Raw genomic sequence first — 26,527 nt, 5'->3', positions numbered from 1 at the left:
GGCGTTGGTACTACGCCACGGTGCGGTCGCACCACGAGACGAATGAACGGTTGTTGAAGCAGCAGCGTGAATTGATGGAACTGGTTTTTCTTTCCCAGGGAGGGGAGAATGCCGTGCGCCATGTGCTGACGATGAACGAAGAAATGAGGAGCTCAGCGCTTCTAAACTGTTGGATGATGCAGGAGAAAATGCGGGAATTTGAGAAGCGGACACAAGAACTGCAGAACGAGCGTTCACACGTAGAGGCCGAGATACAAAAACAGGAGCAGAATCTGCAGGTGATGCGAGGCCTTCTTCAGAAAACTTTGGAGGCAGTGCAGCGGGCCCGCGACGGTGGTGCGAAACATCATGTGCCAGAGAGCACAAACGTTGCAACCTTTGTTTCCGAAAGAACGTCCGCAGGACCCACCGTATCAACTGCGACCATGACAGCGCCTCCAACCACGAGTGTGCCTGCGCCTCCAACTGCGAGTGTGCCTGCGCCTCCAACTGCGAGTGTGCCCGCGCCCCCAACCACGAGTGTGCCTGCGCCTCCAACTGCGAGTGTGCCCGCGCCTCCAACTGCGAGTGTGCCCGCGCCTCCAACTGCGAGTGTGCCCGCGCCCCCAACCACGAGTGTGCCTGCGCCTCCAACTGCGAGTGTGCCTGCGCCTCCAACTGCGAGTGTGCCTGCGCCTCCAACCACGAGTGTGCCTGCGCCTCCAACCACGAGTGTGCCCGCGCCCCCAACTGCGAGTGTGCCCGCGCCCCCAACCACGAGTGTGCCCGCGCCTCCAACCACGAGTGTGCCTGCGCCTCCAACTGCGAGTGTGCCTGCGCCTCCAACCACGAGTGTGCCTGCGCCTCCAACTGCGAGTGTGCCTGCGCCCCCAACTACGAGTGTGCCCGCGCCCCCAACCACGAGTGTGCCTGCGCCTCCAACTACGAGTGTGCCTGCGCCTCCAACCACGAGTGTGCCTGCGCCTCCAACTGCGAGTGTGCCTGCGCCTCCAACTGCGAGTGTGCCTGCGCCTCCAACTACGAGTGTGCCTGCGCCTCCAACCACGAGTGTGCCTGCGCCTCCAACTGCGAGTGTGCCTGCGCCTCCAACTGCGAGTGTGCCTGCGCCTCCAACTACGAGTTTGCCTGCGCCTCCAACTGCGAGTGTGCCTGCGCCTCCAACTGCGAGTGTGCCTGCGCCTCCAACTACGAGTGTGCCTGCGCCTCCAACCACGAGTGTGCCTGCGCCCCCAACTGCGAGTGTGCCTGCGCCTCCAACTACGAGTTTGCCTGCGCCTCCAACTACGAGTGTGCCTGCGCCTCCAACTACGAGTTTGCCTGCGCCTCCAACTGCGAGTGTGCCTGCGCCTCCAACTGCGAGTGTGCCTGCGCCTCCAACTGCGAGTGTGCCTGCGCCTCCAACTGCGAGTGTGCCTGCGCCTCCAACTGCGAGTGTGCCTGCGCCTCCAACCACGAGTGTGCCTGCGCCCCCAACTGGGCCGAGGTCTGGTGGTGCGAAGGCATCTTTTTCTTGAGCAGAGGAATAGCCAACATCATTTGACTTTGAAGTAGAAGCTTTTATTTAATATATGTATATCGCATTACATAAGTGGTTTGAAACGTTTTGAAGCGCCGCATAGATTTCTTTAAGCTCCACGAACTTCATTATGATAGAAGCATGTGCAAGAGCATCTCTAGTTTTGCGGATTAAAATATTTTATCTCTGTGTTATTTGCTTGGATCACTGAATCCTTTCCCTATTTGTTAGCAGTTTAAATAACTAGCGGAGTGCCGGCAGGAAGGAGCCCTGTGGCGAAGGAAGTGTTACACAATGTTACAGGAAAAGCATGACAGATGGCCGTCGGGCAGACAAGAATTGGGCGAAATAGACAAGAGGTTTCTCACTGCGTCGCCCGCTCGAGTGATGGTTACCTGTGCTCATCATGTGTGGATGGCACTTGAGAATGGGGTTGAAGTACACAATGCGCGCACAACCGAACTTGTAAAAAAATGGAATGTGGAGCCGTCAGGAGAAAAAAAGGGTAGTAGCACTTTGTCGCTGATTGCTGTGACAACACAGAGCAAGGGACCGCAGGTTTGGATGGGCCTCTCGAGCGGCAGTGTTGAGGTGTATGACGCCCGGTCCTTTGCTCTAGTGCGGCAGATGAATAAGCACGCTGGCGGTGTGTACTGCCTTTCGGAGTTCGGTGGCTACGTGTACTCTGGAGGTAGCGACTTTAAAATTGCGCAATGGGGTGCAGAAGACGGGAGACTTATTCGGGTGCTGCACGGGCATACCAACTACGTTCGTTGCCTGTACGCGGAGGGCAACGCAGTTGTGAGCGGCTCCGACGACTGCACCGTGCGGGTGTGGGATGCGGGGAGTGGTGAGGCGCAGTTGACCGGTCACTTCCACGGTCGCGCGGGCGTCTCTGCGTTGTGCCGTGTTGGCGTGACGATGTGGTCGGGTGACAATGACGGGCGAGTTATTGCCTGGAAGCTGAACACGTGTGAGGCATTGCGCGTGCTGCACGCGCACGGTGGTCGCGTTGCCTCCCTGCGAAAGATCGGCTCCCGTGTATACTCCGGTGGGGCCGATGGCATCATTGCCGTGTTTGACGCGGAGGACTGTCAGCTGGTACAGCGGATCGAGGATCACCGGGGCGCTCGCATCACTGCCCTTGTCGGACCAGCCGAGCTGCGTCGATTCTGTATCTGGTCGTGTGGCACTGACAACAGGATACGCTGCTGGTACCAGGACGAGTATGTCCCAATGACCGACGACCAGGAGAAGTTCGCGGAGGGCTTTTGGTACCTTACAGGTTCGACCCCTTACCGCGAGTTTCGCGAGAGCGTGTTGAGGCAGAATAAGTTCTTACGTGATAAGTTGATTGTGTCAGAGAAGCAAAGTACGCGTATGTTAGATCTTTTGAATTATGCCAACGCGTCACTTACTCCGAACCACATGCAGAAGCGCGAGGCGAGTACCATGGAGGAATATCAGCTTGCCAAGGAGCGGCTGGAATCCGTCGAGAATGAACTGCAAATGTCCAAGGAAAGGCTGAAAGATATTGATAATGAGACGCGTACTGTGTTGGAGCTTCTTCGTGTGGCTCGGGCAGAACTAGGCGTGTTGGATTTTCCAGCACTCCAGTCCCTCTCAGGGACGAAAAGCAACGTGGCCCCCGGGGTACCCGGTGCGAATACAGTTCAGCTCTCACCTCCGGTAACAACAGGCACAAAAGTCTCGGCTGCTACTTTGCCGCCGTGGGGTTCATTTGCCCCTGGGGTAGTCCGCTTGCTACCGGTTTTACGAGAAGGTGTCTCAGGTGTTGGAGTAGATGCAGCCCCGAATAGATTGGCCACAAATGCATTTTCTTCTTCATCTCCTGCCCCCACTTACGGCGTCAAAGCCCCGTCGTTTTCTGCGGGCCTCGGGAAACAAGCACAGCCAATGGGAAGCACGGGTGTGACCACGGCGGCGACACAGCCATTCGCAGCCACAACACAGCCGTTGGGAGGCACAGGTGTGACCACGGCAGCGACACAGCCATTCTCGGCCACAACACAGCCGTTGGGAGGCACGGGTGTGACCACGGCGGCGACACAGCCATTCTCGGCCACAACACAGCCGTTGGGAGGCACAGGTGTGACCACGGCAGCGACACAGCCATTCGCAGCCACAACACAGCCGTTGGGAGGCACAGGTGTGACCACGGCAGCGACACAGCCATTCTCGGCCACAACACAGCCGTTGGGAGGCACGGGTGTGACCACGGCAGCGACACAGCCATTCGCAGCCACAACACAGCCGTTGGGAGGCACAGGTGTGACCACGGCGGCGACACAGCCATTCTCGGCCACAACACAGCCGTTGGGAGGCACAGGTGTGACCACGGCAGCGACACAGCCATTCGCAGCCACAACACAGCCGTTGGGAGGCACAGGTGTGACCACGGCAGCGACACAGCCATTCTCGGCCACAACACAGCCGTTGGGAGGCACGGGTGTGACCACGGCAGCGACACAGCCATTCGCAGCCACAACACAGCCGTTGGGAGGCACGGGTGTGGCCCCGGCTAGCTCTGTTTCTACTTCTGGTATTCAAGCTGTTCAATTTTCCACTTCCCCGCCAGAGCATAAAGATGACCTTCTTGAGGCGTTGGCTCGGGCTGGTGCTGTCGAGGGTGCTAGATCTTGGAAGGGTGTAGAGTGGACCAATAAGAATGTGGGCCACTATATTCAGCGGCGCTTCTACGGCGGGGAGCCAAGTCTTCGTGCACCAGACCTTGAAAAGCGAAGGAGACGGGGAAAAAGACTACCCAAAATCCGGCTGGTTCCGCTGAGCGAGAAAAGGTGTCCCGGGGAGATGAGCCCAACATCGCCATAGAATTTGTCACGAATTTACTTATAGAGAAAAAAAAATTTTGAATTTCAACTTGCAATACCACTTCTTTTATTGTTTTGATTTCTGATTGTCTTTTGATGCGTACGATTAGGAGTCACATAAGCTTGATTGCTCTTCAAGCATGACTTCTTGTTTTTGTTTTTGTTTTTTACTTGGGGTTGACGAGAAGGGTGTTCGGGTTTGCGGTACGGGAACCTCTTAGAAAAAAAATAGGGCATTCAAGATGTTGACTGCGGCGGTTCCACCACCAACACAATCGCCACCTGCGGAAAAATTTCCGGTTCCGACGGGAACCACGCGTGTTACGGCAGGTAGTAGCTATCCGTCTCAATTGCCAGCCTCTGTTCCAATACCGCAAAAAGAGTCTTCGGTATCTTTGCCCGCAGCAGCTTTTGTTGCACAACAAACGCAAGGCCCTACGCTGGCAACAAAAACAACTGCGGCGCCAGTTTTGAAGTCACAATTCACACAACCTCTGGCGGTTCCAGTCGTTGCGACCTCAGCGCCGACTCTCGAAGTTTTGCCCACATGCATCCCCGTTGTGCCACCTGTTGTGTGGTATAACAAACAAATACAACACATCTCTGCAAAGCCCTCTTGCGGTGCAGTGTCTGAGGCAGTAAGCTCACTTAGGGTGCGACACAGCGATGAACACCGCGCAAGTCCGTCCATGTATCCTCCGAAGAATAGGTATTTGTGGCAGCCTGCACCTTCGTCCGAGAACATCGCATCGGAATCGTGGCGTGGGACATACTGGAAGTATGTAGATGTACATCGTTACATTGCGAGGCGGTACTGCGGAAACCCACCTCCGAAAGAGTAAATGAAGAACACATGAATTTTTCGTTCTTCTTGTGAAGAAGAATGAATTCCCGGTTAGTGGCCCTGAGAATGAGAAGAATATATATACAATGTGTTCTATTTGGCTTTTTACTGGTTTATTATTATTATTATTATTTTCTTCTTTCTGCACTTTTCCTGTCAATTGTGTCGTCCGTGTTAACTCCCCCGCGACCGAAGCCTGTACTGTGGCCATTCATCTGCAGTTTGGCTACCCGTTACTGGAGAGCAAAGTTGAGAGTGGAATTAATCAAAGTCCAACAACAAGAGAAGGGCGGCGGTTTACGGTATAAGGAACAGAACAACATAAAAAAAGGGAAAGAGTGAAGGAAAAAGGGAGGGGAAGAAGCAGTAAGGCTTTGTTTCTATTAGAGAGGGGATAAAATCCATCATGCTGCGACGCACTTCTGGGAACAAGGCATTGCATGCCTTTGTTCGTTCGCCCCATTATCGATCAGTTCCTAGTGCCGGACCCAATGGGATTGTCATCAATCGCGACATGCTTATCCATCAATTCCGGGATTTCTACAAGACCCTGCAGCACTCATCCTTAGTTGATAAGGTTCATTTGATGTCCGAGAGACCCTCCGTGGAGGCGTTACGTGTAGCAGATCAAATGGCCTCTATTGGTGCTACTTTTTTAGGAATGCCTCTAACAGGCATGGAGCATCGCGCAACAGAGTTTATGGAGTCGATGCGATATGTGCGGGGTGCCGGTGGCCCATCTACACTTGCTTCGTACCTGCAGGATACGGAAAGCTGTCGTTGTCACAGCGGTGATATTGTATGCTTGCCAACCGGCATTGCAGTTGGGCATGGCCCTCGCACAAATGCAGTGGCTCACTCAACGCTGAGGCAGTTGTTTGAGGTTAAGGAGGACCAGTTCTCCTTCGATGTCTTTACACTGGAGCAAGAAGGAGACGCACCACCGCTTGGTGACTACTTTGGTTTTGCCGGAAACAACGTTCTCTTAACCTGGAAAGATGAGCATGGCCTATTGGCAGTGGATCAGTACCAGCAGAAGCAACCTCAAGTCGAGATGAATGTTGTGTACCTCGAGCCTGGATGTCATTTTCTGTCTTTTTACGGTGTTGATTTCACGACAGACGTGTTGGTGCAAAAAGGGTACGAGCGGTCCATGGACAGCATCGCCGCCGCGGGGCTAAACCCCATCCCGGTGCAGTGGTCAGAGATGGACAAACTTGGCGTCTCAATGCGGGCGGCGGTGCTACCTTTGAAGTTTCTCAAAGCAAACGTCGGTGGTATGCTGTCGAGGAACAAAAGCCGCGGGACGAGGTGGCAGACACATCAAATACCCTGAAGAAATTGGAGAAAAAGGCAGCAGAGGCCTTTTTTTTTTTTTTTTCTTTTTCTTCTTTTTTCTGTCTTTTCAATAAATAAATAAATATATACATATTTTTTGTGCTCTTGGAGAACCTCTTTGTTGTTGTTGTTGTTTTTCTTCAAGGGGCCGACTGCGCTAATTAAAGCAACAGGAATATGTTATGCTTATTGCACATTATTTTCTCCTGCAACGAAGGTATGTAATGTGTTAAATTTGCACCGTTCGTAGGGATCAAAGAAGAAACCAACATTACCCAGAGCAATTTTATGTCTTAATGGGTTGGGGATGGATCATTTTCCTTTTTGTTGTTGTTTTGAGAGGCTCCCGGTGATCAATGTGCTTCCATTCTTTTTTTTTTTTTTTTTTTTTCTTTTTTTTTTTCTTTTTTTATTGCCGCTACATCTTTTTGCAGGACTTTATTTTTATTATTATTATTATCATTATTATTCTGTGTGCGTATCTACCCTGTGTGGTGAGGCGGTACACGAGAATCTTTTGAAAATTTGGTTGAAGGGGCACAGGAAGAATTAGAGCTGTAGAGAAGAAAATTTTGAACTCACGTGGAAGCGAATACATGACTTCCAATGATATTAATGCTTTTAAGCAGTATCTCTGGTCACTCTTTCAGTCGTACTCCTACATCCCAAGCGGAGGTGGAAACGGCGGCCCACCGGCGCGGCGGCTCAGCGAGAGTGGTTACCGCGCCGTCATTTCGTTGGTTGCAACTACCGACGTTATGAGTCGCTTTTTTTTGGCAGAGGATGAGATCACGCAGCGTGAATGCCTCAAACGCATGGATTCTGAACGCTTTAGAGAAGAAGTGTGGGAAGAGATGATTTCTGCGGAAGAATGGCTCCGGGACTGTGCCGGTGGTGTCACCGAGGACGCTGGAAAGAAGGAAGTGGAATTGGGGGAACTCGACGTGGCGATATCAACGGATTACGATTATCACATCATGCGGCCATCTTTAGGGCACAAAACCATCGGTTGGAACATTTTCATTGCAGTGTTGTTACTGCGCCTCAGCAACTCCCTCCACTTGCGTATCGAGGACCACATATTGCGGGAGTGCCAAGAGGCACTACATCCCTTGGCGCGGTTGCTGACAGTGCAGGGCTCCCATGTAGCTTCGAAGGTTGATGGTTTTGCATCTTATTTGTCTCAAGTTGAGAGACGCCCCTGCATCGACAAAGAACGACCCGCAACAACCGTCATGCGTTTCGCTTTGGAGGAGCATGCCAGAGATCCAGCGCCACGGCGCAGCTCCGCTTCAGGAAGCTTTTTTACATCTGCTAGAATTAAGACGAGTCTGCACGATAAGGCACCTGTGAGTGGTGTCGAAGTGGCTGCAGAAGTGATGCAGCCGACTTTTGTGTCCCCGTTGGAGCGTCGCAGAATGCGGAATAATGAAGCTCTTGGACGGCTTGAGCAATTTGCGGGCAGTGTTGGGGGACCATCATCGGCCACGGTAGGGGCTGGCAAGGCGGCTCACCGACTGAAACCGCGATGCGAGCGCATGGACGTTAAAAACGGCATTCCGAACGACGAGCACCCACACCAATCCTCACCCCCACCACGCCCGAAACATTCGTCTATGATGGTTCCCGCCGTTTCTCGTCCAGGTTGTATTGGGTCAGCGAGAGGCAGGAACGTTCCGATTGAAGTTATGAAGCTTCACCAACGGCTCACTCGAGGCAACGAAAATCGGTTAGAAGAAACTGGCGGTAACGCGTTATTCAGAGGCTCGAGAGGGAGCATGACGCGATCATCCTTGGAAACGACGCTGGAAGTGTGGAACTCCACTCACATGAAAGGAAATATACCCTCTGCAGACACTGGATCGGAGGTGTACCATGCCCGGCATGACGAGGAGATCAATCAAAGCGATGACGAGCGTTGCCGACCAGCTGCACAGTGTTCATTTTTAGCCTCATCTTGCTCGCCGTCGCCGAATCGAGAGCAGATACGCGGTGCGAAGAAGATTTTGGCGCCCCTTGGAACCAATTTGCAAGTTGGCCCCTCATGCTCACTGGGAGAAGGGCCATCTTTGTGCAAGGAGAACATTCCAGCCGCTGTCAGTGCTCTTGATGGCACATTGCGGCAGCGGAAACAAATTGGCGCTGCAAAGGGAACAATCGCCTGCGGAGAGCCAACTGGTCCAAAGGAAGCACCCCAACAGAAACCACTTGAATTACCGTCCTCTCAACGTGGGACGCGGAGGCAGCCTGGGCCACCGCTCTCACCCTCAAATCGAGCCCTCTCCCGATCGGCGAGGGGTCAACGTCCTGTACAACCCATTGTTCCCCGCACGAGAGCACCACCAGTGGACGGTGGGGGTTTCAAAATAGAAACAGCGACTAAATGAATTTAATGGGCACCGAATATTTTGTGTAATGAGTTTTTTAGATCTTTTTGTTGTTTTTGGGAGGGGAATTGCCCGATCCTCTTAGATATGCTCCGAACATTCTGTAGAGCAAATGGCAACTCGGCGGCTTGTATTTGAATTTTATTGAATAAATGGATTGGAAGAAAAAAAAAAAAAGGAATTATTTATTTATTTATTTATTTTTGCATTTGTTACTGTCATGCCCTGTGTTTTTGCTTCTTTTATTTCTCCTACTTTTGTTGTTCTATGTTTTTCTCCCCCCTCCCTCAAGGTCGATTGGTCTCTCGTGGCAGAAGACACCCCACACAAACATACCCCTGGTGTTTCTGCCCCTCCCCCCTTACAGTCATCACTAGTTATACGCACTGCAGCCGTTCTTTTCCGCTAGATGATAATGCTGATGGCATCTCGTATGCGTCGTGAAAGTGTTACCTCTCGACGCCTTACTTTGCGGTTGTCGCACAATACGGCAACAACTTCGGTCTTTGGCGTCTCTTTGCTGCAGTCTCGCGGCATCCGTACGGTGATTGCACCGCGTCCTGCCGTTACGACACTAGTGTATATTGACAAGTACGGTCGTCCCTTACGTAACAGTACGGAGACGGATCTATCACTGATCCGCACGCGTGACAACAAATTTTATTTGCAACGCGTTCTTGAGGGCGGTGAAGTCATTCGCTGGCGTGCACCAGGACTGGATCACCTGAAAAATGTCACCAATTTTGAAACCTACACCCTGAATGAAATAGACGAGTATGGCGGTGTTGTCATCCCCGCTGATTTGATGCCTACGGCGTCCAACGATCCGCCAAGCTTTCATGACGCTGTATATTACATCAATCGCGTGGAGGCGAAGAAGAAGTTTACACGCAAAGACCGGCGTCAATGGCATCGGCGTCTATTTGCGCATTGGAAGGAAAGCCCTGAGAAATTTTTAAATCATTCCATTGGTGCTTATGGAATGCCGTTTCTATTTGTCTTGTGGCTGACAATTCGCGGCTTTCATAGCATCAAGAACAACAAGCCCTTCTGGGACGTCAATGTCTACGGCAAGACGGATGAAGAGCAGGTTTTGCAGGACCCGTGGCTAAGGCTCAAACGCTTTTCAGATCGTCACCCAGAGCACGAGGGTCTTGATATGACGGTAACGATGATGTCACCTGGACAGTCGCGTCTGTCCTCCTCGCGAGCTGAAATACGTGAGACTGACTTCACAGACCCCCATTTTCACAGCGAACTTTGGTGGAAGATTCGACACGTGCGGTACTACGGCCACTGGCCAAAGGGTCTGGCAGAGTGAAAAGGAATGTCAAAAGAGGAAGGGGAAGGGCGATGGGCTATTTTGCTCGATAAATTCTTTCTTGCAGTTTTGCCGAGCTTGCGACCAGCCTTGCGTCGTTAAGACCCTTCCCCCTTCCCCTTCTTGTACCGGACGCCATGACATTTTCCTTTTTTGTTTCCTTTCCTTGCCAGTTATTTTATTGACCGTCAGTGCGGCATCGTGCAATTGTTTATTTATCTTTTTTTTCTCTCTTCCGTGGAGGGCTTTTTTTTTTTTTGTTTTATTATGCATTTGATCCTGTTTGTTTCTTTGCGCTGTTATCACATGGGCTCCGCCACTATCCGTTGTTTTTTCTTTTTTTGTTTTTGTTGTTTTTTTCTCTTTTCAATTGTTATATTTGCCACGTTTTTATTTGTTATTTTTTTTTTTTTCTTTATTCCCCAGATGTCGCACAACATCATCCGACGTATCTTTGGTGACCGCAAGCTGCCTGAGAACCTTAGCGGTAACGACTATGAGCGTTTCATGCAGGAGAACTTCCCCAAGTGGATTCAAGAGTTTGAGGAAAGCGGGTTTCTTGAGGCAACAAAGCTGCCGGTAATTAAAAGTGAGGACGAGTTCTTGCAAAAGCTGCGGGAACACAAGGATGACCTCATGGTAATTAAATTCTGGAAACATGCTTGTATTCCATGCTTGTCGTTTGCGGAGATGTACAAGCAGGCGTCAGAGCAGTGTAAGGCCGAAAAGCGCCGCATCGTGTGGTATAGCGTGGACACAAAAGACATCGACACACGGTCACTTGTGGAGTATCAGCTTGTTACCGGCACACCCACCATTCAGACCTTTAGTGGGTTGAAGCAAGTGGGAAAGGAGATCCGTGCAACGAATGCGGAGGACTTGATGAAGGAACTCACCTTGCGGGAGGCGACGGTGATGAGTAGATGACATTGGGCCGTGTGTTTCTTTGTGCGTGCTAGCAGAAGTGAGAAGGAAAAGAGGCATTTAAGTGGGTAAATTCATTTTCATGTGGCAAATATCCCGTCTCTGTAATAACAATGCGCAGCGCCGACAGGAACGGTGAAAATTTTCTTTTTGGGCGGCAGTGCCTTGTTGTTGTTGTTGTTGTTGTTGTTTTTCTATTTGCCTGCTGCCTCTACTACAGTGAGTTGGGGATCGCACCACAAAAGGATGGGGGAGGGGGAGACATTACGGCTTGTGTCCTTCAGTAGCTGGGCGAGTTGGAACAAGGAATGACATGTGTCACTCAGTCGCTGATATAAACAACAACATCAGTAACCCAGTAAAAAAATAACACAACTGTGTTGATTGTAATTTGGCTTTGATGGCGCATCTGATGGTCCTCCTCACATAATTTACTTTTTTCCTTTTTTTTCTTTTTTTCTTTGTGTGTGTGTGTGTGTATATGTATTCTCCACACACGCACTCTTCCTTTTCAAATGATGGCAGCAGCGTCGGTGCATAGAACTGAATTAGACATTTAAGTAGGAAGGAGAAAGGGAAAAAAGATTACTGTAATTGTGTATTATATATAAATACATACAAATATACATATATTTATTTATTTATTTATTTATTTATTTATTTATTTATATAGACATAACCGGCTTTGTTCTCGCCAGAAGGAGACCTATTGCGATGCTAAGTACATTTGTATTTTCTATTGTGACAGTTGTTGTCCTATTTCTTGTGGTGGTTACATATTTTATCTTCTCATCTCTCCGGAGAAAAATGAGATTAGAACGGGTACGAAGGACAAGAATGGAGCCTTTCTATCCCGAGGCGATTCCCGTCGAGCTGCCACAGCAGTACATTCGCCAACACTGTGTAGAAGGCAATGCATTAATCGACGCGCAGAACGATATTCTTTGCGGCCAGTCAGAGTTCTTTGAGGTGGTGACAACATTGAGCAACAAAGACGATAGCAGAGATAATTCAGGCGTGTTGGGAAGAAATGAAGTAAGTATTGGGGAGACGGGTGCAGGCCGCAATGAACGGCCAAATCGTCGAAACTCTCCGCAGTCTGGAAAGAAGTCCTCAGCTGGCGACAATCCTTTAAGCCGGCCTCAGAAAGGGGGACATATTATCCGCGAGGTGTCGCCAAATGGCCCTGACGAGTCCGATCGAATATATCTGCGTCGACTTCCCTCAACAAGGGTGTATGGCCGCGCCCATTACACCCGCAGTAACTCGGCTGGATCTACGGTTTGGCGGGAAAAGGAAGAGGACGGGCCCAATGTGTCCCACAGCGTAGACAGTACCAAATCTGTTATGCGTGACGAAGATAAGAAAAAAAACGACGAGTAGAAATATACAAAAGCGTTAGAAGTGGAGCGTGTAGAATGGATAGGATTTCCATTGCAGTTGTTTCCTTTTCCTTTTTTTTTTTTAAGGTTTAATCTGTCCTTTTTCCTTTTTTTTTTTTTTTTTGTTTTGTTTTGTTTTAGTCATGCTTGGTCGCCTAGCCTTAGTTTTAATCAAATAACTATTTATTTCCTTGTATCCGTGTATCTGTCTGTCTTTCTGTCTGTCTGTCTGTCTGATGGCTCTGGTTGTTATTTGTTGTTGTTTTTTAATTGGATGTGGCGATGTCCCTTTTGTGAAAGGCTAACGTTGATCCCTATTATTATTATTATTATTAGTTTTTGTTGCTGTTTTTGTTGTCGATTTGTTTTTTTTTTTTTGTTTTTTTGCGGCTATTGACTTGTGCTCCTCCCCGCCTATGCTTCACATTTTGCATTTTTTTTTTTCTGTTGAAGAGTTCTTCCGTGTCTTCTTCCTTTCTTTTTTCTTTTTTTTTTTTTTTTCTTTTTTTTTTTATTTATATTTATGGTATGGGCGTAGTTGGGAAGGGGGAATGAGTGAGGCGGATCTGGCGAGTCAACAGTCACGAGGGAAAAGTTAAGACTCTCGGGGGGAGGGGGGGGGGCGATAAGCGGGGCGCAGGCAGTCGCATGTGGGGTAACTCCACGATTTGGCTTGACTGTGAATGGGGCGTACGTGGCCCTCTTGCTGCTTTAATGGTTGGGTTGTGTAGAGGTTGGAGTATTGTCTTTTTGCAGTATGTGGTTGGGAACTTTGCGTTAATGTACTGGGATGCAGGCTAATAAACCGTATAAAGCACTAACATTTGCCTTGACTTGGCTTCATGAACCGTTGGTCATCCTGTCCTTGCTTCGGTAAGACCCTTTTTTTTTTTTTCTTCTTCTTGCATATTGCGTGATGAAAATGTGATGCACACACGCACTCACGAGTACTTTTCTATCTAAACTTCCAAATATTCTCTGTGTGTCCAAATTGTTGTTTGGCCTTACCCTCAACAGTGGCGGTGAGTACGGGGAGTCTCATATTTTTTGGCGTCTAACGAATCTACACCAATGGTCTGCGGGTCGTCGGATCATTATTTTTTTTTTGTGTGTGTCTATCTGAGCCATGCGTGTTTCCGGGTATGCCTCTCAGCAGTAACCGTGGACGGTGTTGTTTCTGGAACCGCTTCATGGCGCTGCGTTTGTCTCCACCTGGCCGCCGGGGATTCATGTTTGTGGGTATAACTTCCCCATTGGTCTGTTTTTCCTTTTTTCTGTGTGTGTGATGGGAAGCTGGCCGTTTCTTTACGCAATCTCTTTATCCCTTTTTTTGTTGTTGTTGTTGTTGTTGTTTCTTTTGAGGGTTTGTTTTGGCAGGAGGATAAAAAGATGAGTTTGCTGGGTGGCAATTCCGTATCTAGCTGGGCCGGGGATGAGACTCATGGAGGTGGTCCGCGATACGGTGAGACGGCTCGGCCAGGGAATGTCAGTGCAGCCTTCAACGCTGGCCAAGCGACATCCGCTGCCAATAGGGAGGGTAACAGCGATATTGTGGCGGCCCGGCCTCAGCGGAAGCCGTTGTTGGTCGGGTCAAACGAGCAGTGTCAGTTGGAGTGCTTGGCATCTATCGCGTATTTGGTGGGCTCACCGCTACAGCGAAACCAGCCCACCGTAATGGAGCCTGTCCAACGGTCCATGAAGTTAGTGCGAGAGCTGCTGCGTCGTGGTGTTGATCCAGAGAAAGTTATTCGTGTCATTGAGTCGAGGGAAGGTGTAAGCGGCGCCGGCGAGAGGGGTTGCTGACTGAAAAATAACTAAGAAGATATCTTCAGGTATCTCTCTCTCTCTATATATATATATATATATGTTTTTTTTTTTTCTTAACCTCCTTGTGAAGTCCATACCTTTGGGTAGATTATGAAACAAGTTGTTCTTATTTGTTTTTGTTGTTGTTGCTGTTTTTTGGGCCTCTTTGGCGGCTGGTGGCGGTCTATTTTATTTTATTTATTTATTTATTTATTTATTTCAGGGGGAAATTCCTTTAAGCGAAGGCAATGTCAGGACAAAAAAGGGTTTTGTCAGGGAGGGTGGCAGTTGTCACGGGGTCAAGAAAGGGTATCGGTCTCGGCATTGCGATGCGGCTGGCGATGGCTGGAGCGGATGTTGTTCTTAATGGCAGGCGCCAGAGTCCAGAGGATTCGGCGATTGTCGAAAAAGTGGCCGCCTACGGCACGCGCGTTCGCTGCTTTGCTGCCGACTTGAAAGATCGTGCACAGGTCGAAGCGCTGATAAAGTTTACGGAGAAGGAGCTGGGCGCCGTGGAAATTCTGGTCAATAACGCCGGTATTCAGCACGTCTCCCCAGTGGAAACATTTCCTTCCGACAAGTGGGACGAAATCATCGCTCTGAATCTCACATCCGCTTTTCATGCGACGCAGCTGTGTCTGCCGGGCATGCGTCAGCGCGGGTGGGGCCGCATTATTAACATTGCCTCGGTTCAAGGGTTGGTGGGTTCGGTGAATAAATCTGCTTACTGTGCTGCCAAGCACGGTCTCATTGGATTCACCAAAGTTGTGGCCCTGGAAACTGCCACGACAGGAATTACTTGCAACGCGATATGTCCCGGGTACGTCTATACACCCTTGGTGGAGGAACAAATCAAAGCGGTTGCTGAAGCAAAATACGGCGGTGACATGGAGGCCGCAACTCAGGCATTTCTCTGTGAAAAACAACCAGCAAAAGCATTTGTGACTGTCGAGCAGGTTGGAGACGCTGCGGTGTTTCTCGCAAGTCCAGGGGCAGACCTGATTCGCGGCACCACAATCACCGTGGATGGTGGATGGGTCGCCCAATGATCCTATTTCCCTTTTTTTTCACCTTTGCAGTATTTGTCAGTCACTGTCGTAGAGGTGGAAATAACTGGTTATTTACTTTTTTTGTGCGACAACCGAGTCATTTCGGAGGGTGTTTCTTGTGGGAAAGGAGATTTGGTTTAGATGTATATTTGGGTTTCTTTTGTTCATGTTGTTTACTTGTTATCTTATCATTTCTTCACCTTTTTATTGTATGGAGGTGGATTTGTACCGATGTCATCCAAGTATCATTTGTGACCAGCGCGGAAAAGGCTTTCATGGATCGTCGCAATGTACTTCACCCTGCATTGCCTTTTGTTTTTGACTCGGTTCCACCAGAGTCCTTTAAGGACCGGTGCGAAGTGTGCAGTGCGTTGCGTTCCTACGGTGCATATGGATGGGGGCATTGGAGTACCAGTCATTACTCCCCTTCTTAATTACTTTGGATAGGTCGTGAGCACTGCGCAGTTGGCGATTGGCTTGTTGGTGTTGTTGTTTTGGCCCTTTACTGCATTTGCCGTAGCAAGCCGTACGGGAAAAGGTACCTCCTCTGGAGATGCGATAATTACAGGCATTTCTGCCCGTCTTCTGTCGTATGCAGTCAATTGAGTTTAGGATGGGGGTTATACGATGTGTGTAAACGGGATAATTACTGATTAGGAAGTGTCTTTTTACATTTATTTCAGGGATGGGTGCCTTTTTCTTCCTCCCATTTTGTAAAGAATGTCAGGTTCTTTGTTGTTGTTCATTATCATGATTGAAATTTTTTTATTCCGTAAAGCAAGGCGGCTTTACGAACGTCTCTCAGAGATGCAACTTATCACGCCGGTGATGAAAGCGCGAGCGGTGTGTTTATGGGGGGGGGGGGGGGCTATCACTTGGTGCATAATTTGTGGGGGTCGCACCCGAAATTCGGCCTTCTTCATGGCTTCACACTTGAAGTCATGTGACTGTCGTGCGACATTAATCCCCGGCAGGGCTAATTTTCTCTTTAATGGAGTCTCTGAAGACCGGGGAGGGAGGGGGAGCTGCTTGACGCAAGACGGCTGCCGCGCGTCATGGCAATCGGCACGGTAGCGATGTGCGAGTCACTGTACCCTCAGGGGAGCCGTTTAAGGAGCGCGGAGGCGTTGTGTGCGGGAACTGGCCTGGTCATGGTTGATGCCGTGAATGGAGCCGATAGGTTTCACCAGTAAAAAAACAAAGTGATTGGTTGAGGGGAGGGAGAGGACCAAATGGGGGGTGGGGAACTGCATTCCAGTTTCTTTACTAAGTCCACGACTGTGCGCGCTGCCCATTATCTCTCCTCCGGCACCGATCGTGCGGGAGGAGGACGATGTACAACGAATTCACCATGATGGAGAAGCCTAGTGGTTTTTTTTTTCCTTCTCGCCTCCAATCTTTATTGGCGTGTGGCAGCTGTTTTGTTTCTTTTTTTTTTTTTCCATTATTATTTTTATTATTATTAACAATCTCTGGTCGTCGTTGTTGTTCTCTCATGTGTTGTTATCACTGTTTCGTATAGAAATTGTGTCACTGGAGATGTGTTCCCTTATTTTTTTTTTTTTCTCTCTCTCTCTGTGTGTGTGTGTTCCTCTTTTTCTTCTTTTATAAATAAATGCATGCATCTTGGTACGCAAGCCATTTGTTTGGGACGATGTATCATCTGCTGCGCCGGTCTGCACCCGCCAAGCCTTCACGCGCAGGCAAGTGGGGGCGTCGATTTCTCTTTGGGACTGGTGTGATGGCTGCCAGCTACGTTTGTGCCGACTACTGGACAGCCAACTCCTTTACTCGTTCTCTGCGGACGATAAAGGCGACAGTGCAAATCTCTTACTTGTACAAGACAACAACCCCTAAGACTTCCGAAGAGTATTCCAATCTGCATCGTACGGCAGCCCAAATGATTTTAGACGTCTGTTTGAAGAATGAGGGTCTTTACATTAAAATTGGACAGGGATTTAACGCACTGAATCATATTCTCCCACGTGAGTACATGGATGTCTTAAAGGTGCTTCTGGATCAAGCCCCATCTGTGCCTTTTGACGAAATTAGTCGAATCATTAAGGAGGAAACCGGAAAAAAAGTGGAGGAGTTGTTTTCTTACTTTGATCCCGTTCCTGTTGCCTCTGCGTCGATAGCACAAGTGCACCGAGCCAAGTTGCGACCCGCGACCCCGCAAGATGAATCAATGGAAGTTGCTGTCAAGGTACAAAAGCCGAAAATTCGCTACCAGGTCTTTTGGGACCTTGAGACCTACCGATTTGTCACCTGGATGATTGGAGTTCTCTTCAACATGCCGGTGGGTTGGGCAAAGAAGAGTATTATTGATGGTATCCGTCGTGAAACCGACTTCTCTGCTGAAGCAAACAACGTGGAGCAAATGCGGTGTCATCTCGCTGGTAACCCAAATGTGTATGTCCCGAAGTTGCACAAGGAACTTGTCACCTCGCGCTTGTTGGTTTTGGAATGGATCGATGCCGTAAAACTTATCGATGTGGAAACCGTCCGCCAGCAGTTTGATGCCGTCACCGTTCTCCGAACTGTGTTTGACGTATTTGGGGACATGTTATTTAAATACAGCTTTGTGCACTGTGACCCGCATGCGGCCAATGTTTTGGTACGCCGTCCGCCGCTTAGCGAGCAGCGTGATGGAAGTCAGCGACAGGTGAAAAAATGCAAGAACCCGCAGGTTGTGTTGTTGGACTTTGGTTTGTGCTGCCCGGAGACGGAGAGGTTCCGTGTGGAGTACGCCCTGATCTTCAAGTCCATTGTATTGCGGGACACGGAAACCATAATGAAAATTATCACAACGTGGGGCATCGCCGATGCCGATGTGTTTGCCTCGATCCAAATGCAGAAGCCATACGAATCACTGCGACGTGGCAACCATGGAGAAGTAACGAAGATGGAATTGTTCCAGATGCAGGTGAAGGCTCGTGAGCGTGCCCAGACGCTGCTGGCGAACCAAGAATTGATACCACCCGAACTCCCACTGGTGGGGCGCAGTATTGACATCCTTCGCGGGCTGAACCGCCTCTACGGTGCCCCAATTAACCGTATAAATATGTTTGTACGTCGAGCTGTAGCGGGGCTCGGGCCCATTAACAGCTATGAGAGCGCCCAGTACTACCTTGAACAGGTTGATCGTACTGTCGACGCCACAGCAACGAAGAAAAAAGTTGCTGCAGCCCCATCAAAGTCGGTATTCGACGTTGATGCTGATCGCCAACGGCGGGAGCAGGCGGCGGCGGCGTTAATTCTTCACTCGAAGCGCAACGCCTCTCTGGGAGGGCGGCTGCGTGAATATGCCCTCTCTTTATACCGGAGGGTTCTATTTGAAATAGTGCTTGCCCTTTTTGATGCCTTTCATATGACTATGCGCTTGTACACGACGCTTCTCGAGGCGTTTGTGCCGGGAATGGCGGACGCGAGGCTAAATGAGGACTCACTAGAGGAGCTTCTTAAGAGACGGGAACTTCGTTTTGGCGGCCCGCCACCCCGTGAACGGAGAGCAGAGTAAAATATGGACAAACAGAGAAAAAAAAAAATTCCTGAGCGAGTGGCGAGCTGCTGGCCCAAAGGGACCAGCGATGCAGATGAACCCTCTACAGAAATATGTTTTTTTTTTTTTTTGGTTTTATTGCAGGTTTGTTTTATTTGTGTGGGGTGAGTGGTTCTTTGTTTGTTGTTTTGGAAGCCTGTGAAAAGAAAAGAAAAAAAGGGAAATGGTGTGGCATTGTGTTTGTCTGGTGAAAGTGCCCGGCAGCTGTATGCCTTTTTCCCTCCCCTCCCTAAATGCATGATCCCCGCAGTTCACCGCGAAGCCTGAGTCTTGAAACGCTTTCAGCAAATCCACCTTTTATTTTTATTTTTATTTTTACAGCGTGACGTTTACGGATAATGAAGTGCCATATTGTTGGACTCACTAGCGGGCATTGAATTTATACATATTTATATGTGGCAGTCAAGAGCACACGAAGAAAAACACATCATTTCTTTTTTTTTTTTTTTTTTTTCTTGCCCTTCTATTGGGGAAGAGTAAGTTATAGAATATTCTTTGGGTTTTTATTGCGCTATAAATCCCGTTTGGTCTATTCATTGTGCGCATCTCCCCTTTTATATATTTGGCTGTCTGTCACTTACGGCTCCTGTTGTTCTTTTATTGCGTGTACTTACCGTGGATCGTTTTCTCCCCGTTGTTTTTTTCTTTTTGTGTGTGTGCATGTGTGCATGTTCTTTTTATTTGATATTTTGTGTGTGTGTGTCTTCGCGAGGCCTGGAGAAGGGAGAGAGGCAATACTTGAAAGGCACGTCAGCTGCGTTGAAATGAGCCGGTTAGTAGTGCACAAGGAGAGTCTGCCCGCACAAGTGGGCATCAAGCGTCGCCGTACCCCTGCGGTGGCTCCCGCGTCCCCCACAGCGGTTGGCAGGGAAAAGGATGTTGGCAAGAAAACATTTCCCGCAACGGATGATGCTGACGGTAATACCACGGACAACAATTGCCGCGAGCCCGAGGAGACAAACGATGGTGAGGCGGACAGAGCACATCCCGTAGACTCTGTTTCAGAAGGTGAAGAGGAGTCCAGTGAGGACGAAGAAATGATGGAGTTGGAGCGGGAACGAAGGCGTATTGAGCAGCTGCATCAGGAAAAGCAACGGACGAAGGATGAAAAAACTTGTGGTGGTTCCGCCGCTGCCGCTCCTCCCGTACAGGCGACAAGAGCCGGCAACAACAACAACAACAACGGTAACAGTACTACTGTTGGGGGTGTCTCTTCTTATAATCACGATGTTTTGTTCCGGAGGCGTGAGTGGCGTGAACAGAATATTGTGACCGCGGCAGACGGGGCAAAAGATAGTAAAAAGGCGAGGTGGGAGGCGGTGCACAACAGCGCCCAGCGTTCCGCGGCGTTTCGACACTTTATGAAGAATCACTTTAAGTAAATGACTACAGGAGTGGAGAACCGCTGTATTATTCATTTATTGTTGCCTGTGTTTGTGTGTTTTTTTTTTTTTTTTTTTTTTTTTTTTGATGCGTATATCTCTGTGGGATGGGGGGTGTCAGCCGATGTATTGGTGCTGTGAGTTTCCATGTCATTTCTTTTTTTTTTTTTTTAGTCACAATCCCATTTATTGTGCGTGAAGGCATATTATATATATATATATACATTGCATATTTTCTTTTTGACTGTGTGCGCCCTCACGTCACGGTAAAAGGGGTTCAAGAGAGGAACGCCAATAGCCGTAGGAGACATCATCGTCACCCCTCGAGTAACTGGTTCCTACTGGCGCATACATATTTATTTACTGTGAGTCCATTATGCTGGAGCCAGACAGAAGTGGAAAGCCTGTGGATGCGGATGAAATTCCTGACACGCCCCATGCAGAAGATGTGAGAAATGTTGTGGAAGATTCTGCCAGTGTTGAACCTGCTTTGGCTCCTCCTCCTCCCTCCGCCGAAGAAAATCCATTGGAAGCGTCCATCTCGGCTAGCTGCGCCCGAGCCAAGGTCGGTTACTTTGCCATATATGCTGGGCTTTCGGCTTCTCCGTACTATGGTCTTTTGCTTGAGCACAGGGGCTTTACGCCTTTGGCTGTTGGGGTACTTATTGCTTTTATGCCACTTAGCGTCATCATTTTGCTTTCCCCCTTGTCGTATCTGGCAGACCGATATCACTGTGCAATGTCAATTCATCTGTGCGCTTCAACGGTTTCTGCGTTGCTTTTGTTGTTTGTCATACCCTCAACTTCGCATTTTCTTATTGCTGGTCTCATGATGCTACACTTTGCTTTCCGCGTACCTGTGGCACCATTTATGGACCAACGGACCATGTCTATTCTACCTCCGGATAGAAAAACAGAATGGGGAAAGATGCGTTCCTACGGGGCATATGGCTGGGCGTTTGGTGCTCTAACGATTTCCGCACTTATCAGTCGGAGTAATTGGTGGGGGCTTGCCGTCATATATTGTCTGGGTATGGCCACTGCAATGTACATTGGCTTCATCATTGTCCCACATGATGAGACGGAGCCTTTCCAAAGGAAATTTGTTGATGTACTACGTCACGTTGTGTCACACAGGCGGTTATTAGTTTTTCTTACTGCTCTTTGTTTTATGGGCATGGGGTATGCTATTATCAACACGTTTTTGTTTATTTTTCTCTATTCTATTGATGCTCCAACGATACTGCTTGGTTTATCAGTTATTATGACAGTTGTTGTTGAGATACCACTGTTTCAGTCCTCTAAGCACGTCCATGAGCGTTTCACGGATCGGCAACTACTATGTATGTCAATATTTGCATGGGCAATCCGAGTAACTGGATACTCTTTCTTGTACAATCCTTGGTTTGTGCTATGCCTAGAGCCATTGCATGGATTGACTTTTGGCTTTATGTGGTTGTCTGGCATTCACTTTGTGCGGCGAGCTTTTCCAAAATCACTTTCTCACTCCTCCATTGGATTTCTTAGTGCTACCGCGTTTGGTGTGGGACCACTCGTTGGTAACATTGTCGGTGGCTCGCTCTATCAGTACTTGGGTGCACGTGGGATGTTTCGTTTCATGGCGTTGTTTATGATTTGCATTAGCGTTGTGTTTCTGCTGCTTGACAGACAATTGGAGCACCTCGGGTACAGTGTAGAGGTAGAAGAGGAGGGGGAAATGAAGGCAAAAGATGTCGTGGTGGAAACTTCCCTCTCCACAGCAACAGCAGCAGCGGCGGCGGAAGTTGACAGGGAGACAAGGGAATGAAAACAAAAGGCCCTAGATTTTTTTTTTTTTTTTTTTGGAGAGGAGGGGGGAATGGGGTGGTTTTGAAATTGAGAAGTTGCTCGCTTGGCGAGTTCATAAATGGAAAGCAGACCACATGCAACACAATTATTACAAAAGTAACTTGCGACACCCTTTTAAATTATTTACCGCAACACATTCAACTAATAGCCATGAATGCTGGAAGGTGGCTAGGGAGGTTGGGGGGAATCTTTTCTTGTCTGTGTTTCTAGCCGTTTTTTTCTTTTTTTCTTTTTTTCTTTTTTTTCTCTTTCTCTCTCTTTCTCTCTCTTTATTTATTTTGACAACTAGAGGAAGTGACTGAACTCCCTTCTTCTCCCTCCTGCGGGGAGGGAAGATGCGTTCTTGTCAGAGGCCGAATGTGCGGAGGCGCGAAATCATCATGACATTTGCCTCCTTTTGCCTCCTGTTGCTCATCTTGAACAGCACCTACACAATGATGGACGTTGCGCTGCCGCCGCACGATGCGGTGGAGAAGGGGCTTTTTCCCAAGAGACCTCCACCGTATATAAACTCCAAAACGGAGAAAACAACCGAAAAGGATGAGGAGGAGGCGTCGTCGTCCATGATGGTGCCGCAGGAGGCAATATCCGACGAGGCGGTGCGTCTACATTTTTTTCAAGAAGTGCTTTTGAAGTGTAGCGACAAGTGGGCTGCGGCGGGAGGAATAAATTACACACTAGCTAAGAAAGTGCGCCGTCGTCGTGTGGCAGGTCTCTTGGGGGGAAAAGAATCCCCCAACTTATCCTCGTGGTGGTCGTATGACGATGTCATTCGCGACACTGTTGATCCAGGTCCCTGTGCAAATCCAAGGAAGCAGACGCAAGAGGAAATTGTTCTGACGCACGCCTGTGACCTCGTTTCCACTCCTCCTTTTAACGACATATATGATGCAGCGTGTATTCATCTGGCGAAGCTACTTCTGACGGCGGCAGTTGCATCACACCGCAAACAACCGGAGTCGAATGTGACAGGGCCGCCCGCTGGGTGGCAAATATTCATTCCCCTTCCCCGCGCCGCAAAGCGCTACTTTTCATGGGACCGCAGCAAAAACATGAATTTCAATACGAAAAAAGGCAAATCTGTGGATTTCAGTAATCTATATGTGTGGGTGCAGTTAGACATTCTTGTGCCATATCTCGATCAGCGCACCATCAAATTTAGGTCAAAATTATGTTTTTGTCTAGAAGTGAAATGGCCCCCGAAATGTCTCGCGAGAATGGCCTTCATTGTGAAGGTCCCACAATGGCAGTTTAACAAAGATCCCTTTGCGGAGGTAGCTGCATTTGCGGTGGATCGCAAACTCGGCATGCGACGGGTGCCGCCAACATTTCTTTTTCCGATTCCACTGGCAATCTTACAAGTGGCTCTGAATCAGCGATCGCAACGTTACATACACATGCCCAATTTCTTTGTTCGTGGAGCGGAAACCAAGACGTACGAAAAGTGGGTGCAGAATGACGTCTTTCTTTTCCTCCAAACAAATGCAGAACGCGGAAGCGGAAGTGAAGTGTACACGCGCCGCGGGGGTTTGGAAGCGTGGTGCAGCTTCCAAATCAAAATCCCAAACGTTACCCCGCTACTCAGCAGCCCGCTACGAGTGCCATACGGCAAGGAAAAAATACCCGGGTGGCACCGATGGTTCAACCCGCTCTATAAAGAAGTAGTTGTACCGCATGCTTCTCTCGCTGCTCTGTCCGAGCAAGTAATGTTTGACTACATCCTTGGCAACGGTGACCGTTCACCCAACAAAAACTCTTTTGTTGTTAGTGGATGTCAACAATGGGGTTGTTTAGGGGATAGCGCAATTTGCAGTAAAGGCAATAACAACAGGAGTGTGAGTGATTTTCCAACCATTGTCCATTTGGACCACGGCTTGGCGTTCAGGAGGGAAAATGCTTCGCTGGGGAACAATCCACTAGCGAAGCCCAGGGGGCGACAGACATTTTGCATGTTCTACAAACCGCTACTGTGGCGTTTGTGGAGCATTGAAAAACAACTAACGAGGCGTCACGCAAACTTTATTTCAGGTGTTGACTGGAGCCCTTGTGAAGAGAATGTGGACGTGGTGAACAGGAAAAATTTGTGGACAAACTTTCTGATGGCTAACATTTCAAGTATCGTTTGCCGTGCGGTCGGCAAGAAGGCATTTGAGGCAAGTGGTAAGCGCATCGTTCGCCTCCTGCAAAGTGCCAATGAGTGTCTTTCCGCGTACCCTCTAGAAGTGGTTTTCTTACCGTGATAAGGCATTGCAATCCGTGCAAAGGGGATGAATGTTGCTGATACTTGTGTATGTGTGGACCTTTAGAAGAGTGATAATAAATGTGGATGTTGTGTGTGTTTGTGCGGTTGAGTTTGTCTCCCTTTTTCTTTCTTCTCTTTCCTTTTTTTTTTTTTTTTTTTTTTTGACTTCTGTGTGTGTTTTGGCTTTGTGACGAATGAATGGTTGAGTAGGAAAGGGAGGAGAAGGATCGGCGGAGACGGCAGCAAACGACAGTGAGGACTCTGTGCGAGTTGGCAGGCATACATGGTGCATGAGCAACGGTGTCCACCTGGTGTTTGCTCAGATTCAGGTGGGATTGCCCCTCGCTTCTCTCAAGATGAGGATGAGGAGTTGGATGAGGGCGGCTTCCAAGATCTTGTGCCGACCAGCCTCGCTGAACTAACAGCAAACGAGGAGGTACACACGGCACACTTCGTAGAAGGTGACTTCTTCCCTGAGGAATCCCCCGCCCCTGCGGAACTGCAGAGTGGCGACGACCGCAATGACGACTCCACGGAATTGTTAAAAGATTCCTCATCATTGTTATCATCATCTCCATCCGAGAACAGAGGGCCACGCGCTAGCAGCATCGATGCAGAGGGTGAAGCATGTCCCTCGAGTCTTACGGGGACACGTCGCACCGTCAAGCGTGTGCGCTGGGTGGACGAAGGTGTTGCCCCTATGCCCTTGGTCCAGCGTGCCACAACGTTCCTTTTGCTCCACTTCGACAAAGAAAAAGAGCAGCAGCCACAGCAGCAGCAGCAGCAGGTGGTTGAGTTGGAGAGGGTGCCGCAAGCTCTTTCGCCACCGCCTGTACTCCGCGAGGAAACAAACGGCGACGGGACAACTTATCTCTCGTGCAAAGCACATCGTCCGGCTCGAAGGTTTGTTCTTTGGAAGCGGAGCAAAGGGGCGGCTGACGCTTTCGCAGAGGAGTTGCCATTTAAGCTACAGCCGCCTGGAAACAATCCCACAACACGCGCTGTCACGTTGTTGGCCGCCCTTCACCCGCCGTATCGCGCGGAACATGTCGGACAGGCGGTGCTGATGCGCAGTGCCACAGTAGCGCAGAGTGCAAAGAAGGGAGAAGCCCTCTGTGACGGGGGACTACAGATGCCAATGGTGCGGGTGTCGGAGCTGAGCAACTTTCCGTTTCGGATTCCATTCTAGACGACGGAAAAAGAAGGGAATATTTTCCTTGAGGATAACTGGTGTAGTTTTAAATTTTGTCTGATTATTTGTGAGGCTCTTGCAGCCTCGGTGGAAACAAATGCAACTTGAACGGGTAAGCGGCCTTACACGTTTGTCTTTCTCTGTGTGTGTCTGGCGGGTGGGGTGGGGGGAGGGAGAGGGGTGCGTGCCAAGCGCGATTGAGATGACGATTTATGGTCGAAATAGGGCAAACAAACGCATATATATATATGCGATTATGTGTGCCTTCTATGGTTGCTCTGACTGCTGCAGCGGAATTTTTTTAGGACTGTTCCTGCTACTCAGTGAACATCGTGTGCCGGCCATTCCCCGAAGCTTCTCCCCCCCCCCCGTCATTTTTACAAGCGCTGCTGAACGCAACGTCGGCAGAAGAAAAATGAATAAATAAAAGAAGAAGGTGAGAAATATATATATTTATATATTTATATGTTTTTTTTTCCCGTGAAGTGAGTGTTGACAGTTCCGCAACGCGTCTCGCAATGGCGCCATCATGTATCGTGTGGGATGAGAATGGTGCGAGTTTCCAATGAAAAAAACGTTTGTTAAATTGCGGTAGTTCTTTCCACCACCGTCGTTTCTCCTGTAGGAACTCCAGCCCAGCATCGAATAGAGCGCAAAAAAGCCCACCAAACATCAGAAGGCAAGACAATCAACGGATTGAGGGCTTGTGTTGGAGAAACAACGCACGCGCCCACGGCGTTTTTTTTGTTATTGTTGCTGTTGGCCAAAAATTGACAGTCAATAGTCTGTTTTGTGGCCAACGCAACTGCGCGAGGACTGACGGGAGTGTTTTTAGGCGCTACTCGAAAAAAAAAAAAAAAAAGATGACGTTATTGTACTTGA

General features: G+C 49.1%; 15 protein-coding genes and 1 pseudogene across 15 annotated transcripts, besides 36 other annotated features; all 16 read left to right on the top strand.

Annotated features, from left to right (window-relative positions):
• On the top strand, positions 1–1,514 carry Tc00.1047053506567.140 (hypothetical protein, conserved; the record flags this gene model as incomplete). Its single annotated transcript, XM_806754.1, has 1 exon — positions 1–1,514. A coding segment is annotated over one exon (1,514 nt), but the record flags the coding sequence as incomplete, so codon positions are not given.
• Positions 1–6,626: a sequence feature (heterozygous, Esmeraldo-like haplotype).
• On the top strand, positions 1,811–4,369 carry Tc00.1047053506567.134 (hypothetical protein, conserved; the record flags this gene model as incomplete). The annotated part of the gene is made up of 1 exon (XM_806756.1): positions 1,811–4,369. One exon carries the CDS (start codon positions 1,811–1,813, stop codon positions 4,367–4,369), a length of 2,559 nt encoding a protein of 852 aa, XP_811849.1.
• Positions 4,514–4,536: a microsatellite.
• Positions 4,611–5,210, top strand: Tc00.1047053506567.130 (hypothetical protein, conserved; the record flags this gene model as incomplete). Its single annotated transcript, XM_806753.1, has 1 exon — positions 4,611–5,210. The coding sequence occupies one exon, from the start codon at positions 4,611–4,613 to the stop codon at positions 5,208–5,210; it is 600 nt and encodes a 199-aa protein (XP_811846.1).
• Positions 5,326–5,345: a microsatellite.
• Tc00.1047053506567.120 (hypothetical protein, conserved) lies at positions 5,619–6,548 on the top strand (the record flags this gene model as incomplete). Its single annotated transcript, XM_806752.1, has 1 exon — positions 5,619–6,548. The coding sequence occupies one exon, from the start codon at positions 5,619–5,621 to the stop codon at positions 6,546–6,548; it is 930 nt and encodes a 309-aa protein (XP_811845.1).
• Positions 6,578–6,618: a microsatellite.
• Positions 6,620–6,649: a sequence feature (AT_rich).
• Positions 6,627–7,128: a sequence feature (areas merged during assembly that could not be assigned to a particular haplotype. This can correspond to areas where the two haplotypes were merged or to regions with more than two copies in the genome that were merged during assembly.).
• Positions 6,918–6,961: a microsatellite.
• Positions 6,989–7,020: a microsatellite.
• Positions 7,129–7,225: a sequence feature (heterozygous, non-Esmeraldo-like haplotype).
• Tc00.1047053506567.110 (hypothetical protein, conserved) lies at positions 7,147–8,937 on the top strand (the record flags this gene model as incomplete). Its single annotated transcript, XM_806751.1, has 1 exon — positions 7,147–8,937. The coding sequence occupies one exon, from the start codon at positions 7,147–7,149 to the stop codon at positions 8,935–8,937; it is 1,791 nt and encodes a 596-aa protein (XP_811844.1).
• Positions 7,226–7,456: a sequence feature (areas merged during assembly that could not be assigned to a particular haplotype. This can correspond to areas where the two haplotypes were merged or to regions with more than two copies in the genome that were merged during assembly.).
• Positions 7,457–21,970: a sequence feature (heterozygous, Esmeraldo-like haplotype).
• Positions 9,119–9,140: a microsatellite.
• Positions 9,347–10,258, top strand: Tc00.1047053506567.100 (hypothetical protein, conserved; the record flags this gene model as incomplete). Its single annotated transcript, XM_806750.1, has 1 exon — positions 9,347–10,258. The coding sequence occupies one exon, from the start codon at positions 9,347–9,349 to the stop codon at positions 10,256–10,258; it is 912 nt and encodes a 303-aa protein (XP_811843.1).
• Positions 10,588–10,625: a sequence feature (A-rich).
• Positions 10,685–11,185, top strand: Tc00.1047053506567.90 (hypothetical protein, conserved; the record flags this gene model as incomplete). Its single annotated transcript, XM_806749.1, has 1 exon — positions 10,685–11,185. The coding sequence occupies one exon, from the start codon at positions 10,685–10,687 to the stop codon at positions 11,183–11,185; it is 501 nt and encodes a 166-aa protein (XP_811842.1).
• Positions 11,348–11,373: a microsatellite.
• Positions 11,813–11,851: a microsatellite.
• Positions 11,897–12,565, top strand: Tc00.1047053506567.80 (uncharacterized protein; the record flags this gene model as incomplete). The annotated part of the gene is made up of 1 exon (XM_806748.1): positions 11,897–12,565. The coding sequence occupies one exon, from the start codon at positions 11,897–11,899 to the stop codon at positions 12,563–12,565; it is 669 nt and encodes a 222-aa protein (XP_811841.1).
• Positions 12,665–12,703: a microsatellite.
• Positions 12,769–12,800: a microsatellite.
• Positions 12,880–12,899: a microsatellite.
• Positions 12,900–12,948: a microsatellite.
• Positions 13,039–13,081: a microsatellite.
• Positions 13,195–13,824, top strand: Tc00.1047053506567.77 (annotated as a pseudogene).
• Positions 13,895–13,917: a microsatellite.
• Tc00.1047053506567.74 (hypothetical protein, conserved) lies at positions 13,954–14,367 on the top strand (the record flags this gene model as incomplete). Its single annotated transcript, XM_806755.1, has 1 exon — positions 13,954–14,367. The coding sequence occupies one exon, from the start codon at positions 13,954–13,956 to the stop codon at positions 14,365–14,367; it is 414 nt and encodes a 137-aa protein (XP_811848.1).
• Positions 14,412–14,443: a sequence feature (AT_rich).
• Positions 14,564–14,590: a microsatellite.
• Positions 14,619–15,419, top strand: Tc00.1047053506567.70 (NAD(P)-dependent oxidoreductase, putative; the record flags this gene model as incomplete). The annotated part of the gene is made up of 1 exon (XM_806747.1): positions 14,619–15,419. The coding sequence occupies one exon, from the start codon at positions 14,619–14,621 to the stop codon at positions 15,417–15,419; it is 801 nt and encodes a 266-aa protein (XP_811840.1).
• Positions 16,839–16,883: a microsatellite.
• Positions 17,035–18,939, top strand: Tc00.1047053506567.60 (ABC transporter, putative; the record flags this gene model as incomplete). The annotated part of the gene is made up of 1 exon (XM_806746.1): positions 17,035–18,939. One exon carries the CDS (start codon positions 17,035–17,037, stop codon positions 18,937–18,939), a length of 1,905 nt encoding a protein of 634 aa, XP_811839.1.
• Positions 19,277–19,299: a microsatellite.
• Positions 19,412–19,438: a microsatellite.
• Positions 19,746–20,363, top strand: Tc00.1047053506567.50 (hypothetical protein, conserved; the record flags this gene model as incomplete). Its single annotated transcript, XM_806745.1, has 1 exon — positions 19,746–20,363. The coding sequence occupies one exon, from the start codon at positions 19,746–19,748 to the stop codon at positions 20,361–20,363; it is 618 nt and encodes a 205-aa protein (XP_811838.1).
• Positions 20,423–20,450: a microsatellite.
• Positions 20,740–22,170, top strand: Tc00.1047053506567.34 (hypothetical protein, conserved; the record flags this gene model as incomplete). Its single annotated transcript, XM_806757.1, has 1 exon — positions 20,740–22,170. The coding sequence occupies one exon, from the start codon at positions 20,740–20,742 to the stop codon at positions 22,168–22,170; it is 1,431 nt and encodes a 476-aa protein (XP_811850.1).
• Positions 21,971–22,333: a sequence feature (areas merged during assembly that could not be assigned to a particular haplotype. This can correspond to areas where the two haplotypes were merged or to regions with more than two copies in the genome that were merged during assembly.).
• Positions 22,334–22,449: a sequence feature (heterozygous, non-Esmeraldo-like haplotype).
• Positions 22,399–22,455: a sequence feature (A-rich).
• Positions 22,450–22,783: a sequence feature (areas merged during assembly that could not be assigned to a particular haplotype. This can correspond to areas where the two haplotypes were merged or to regions with more than two copies in the genome that were merged during assembly.).
• Positions 22,456–22,480: a microsatellite.
• Tc00.1047053506567.20 (uncharacterized protein) lies at positions 22,547–24,451 on the top strand (the record flags this gene model as incomplete). The annotated part of the gene is made up of 1 exon (XM_806744.1): positions 22,547–24,451. The coding sequence occupies one exon, from the start codon at positions 22,547–22,549 to the stop codon at positions 24,449–24,451; it is 1,905 nt and encodes a 634-aa protein (XP_811837.1).
• Positions 22,784–26,527: a sequence feature (heterozygous, Esmeraldo-like haplotype).
• Positions 24,574–24,616: a microsatellite.
• On the top strand, positions 24,737–25,642 carry Tc00.1047053506567.10 (hypothetical protein, conserved; the record flags this gene model as incomplete). Its single annotated transcript, XM_806743.1, has 1 exon — positions 24,737–25,642. One exon carries the CDS (start codon positions 24,737–24,739, stop codon positions 25,640–25,642), a length of 906 nt encoding a protein of 301 aa, XP_811836.1.
• Positions 25,212–25,240: a microsatellite.
• Positions 26,087–26,122: a sequence feature (AT_rich).

This window comes from Trypanosoma cruzi, genomic scaffold (assembly GCF_000209065.1).
Source record: "Trypanosoma cruzi strain CL Brener 1047053516629 genomic scaffold, whole genome shotgun sequence".
NCBI classification, from domain to species: Eukaryota; Euglenozoa; class Kinetoplastea; order Trypanosomatida; family Trypanosomatidae; genus Trypanosoma; species Trypanosoma cruzi.
This window is presented reverse-complemented; position numbering and strand designations above follow the sequence as displayed.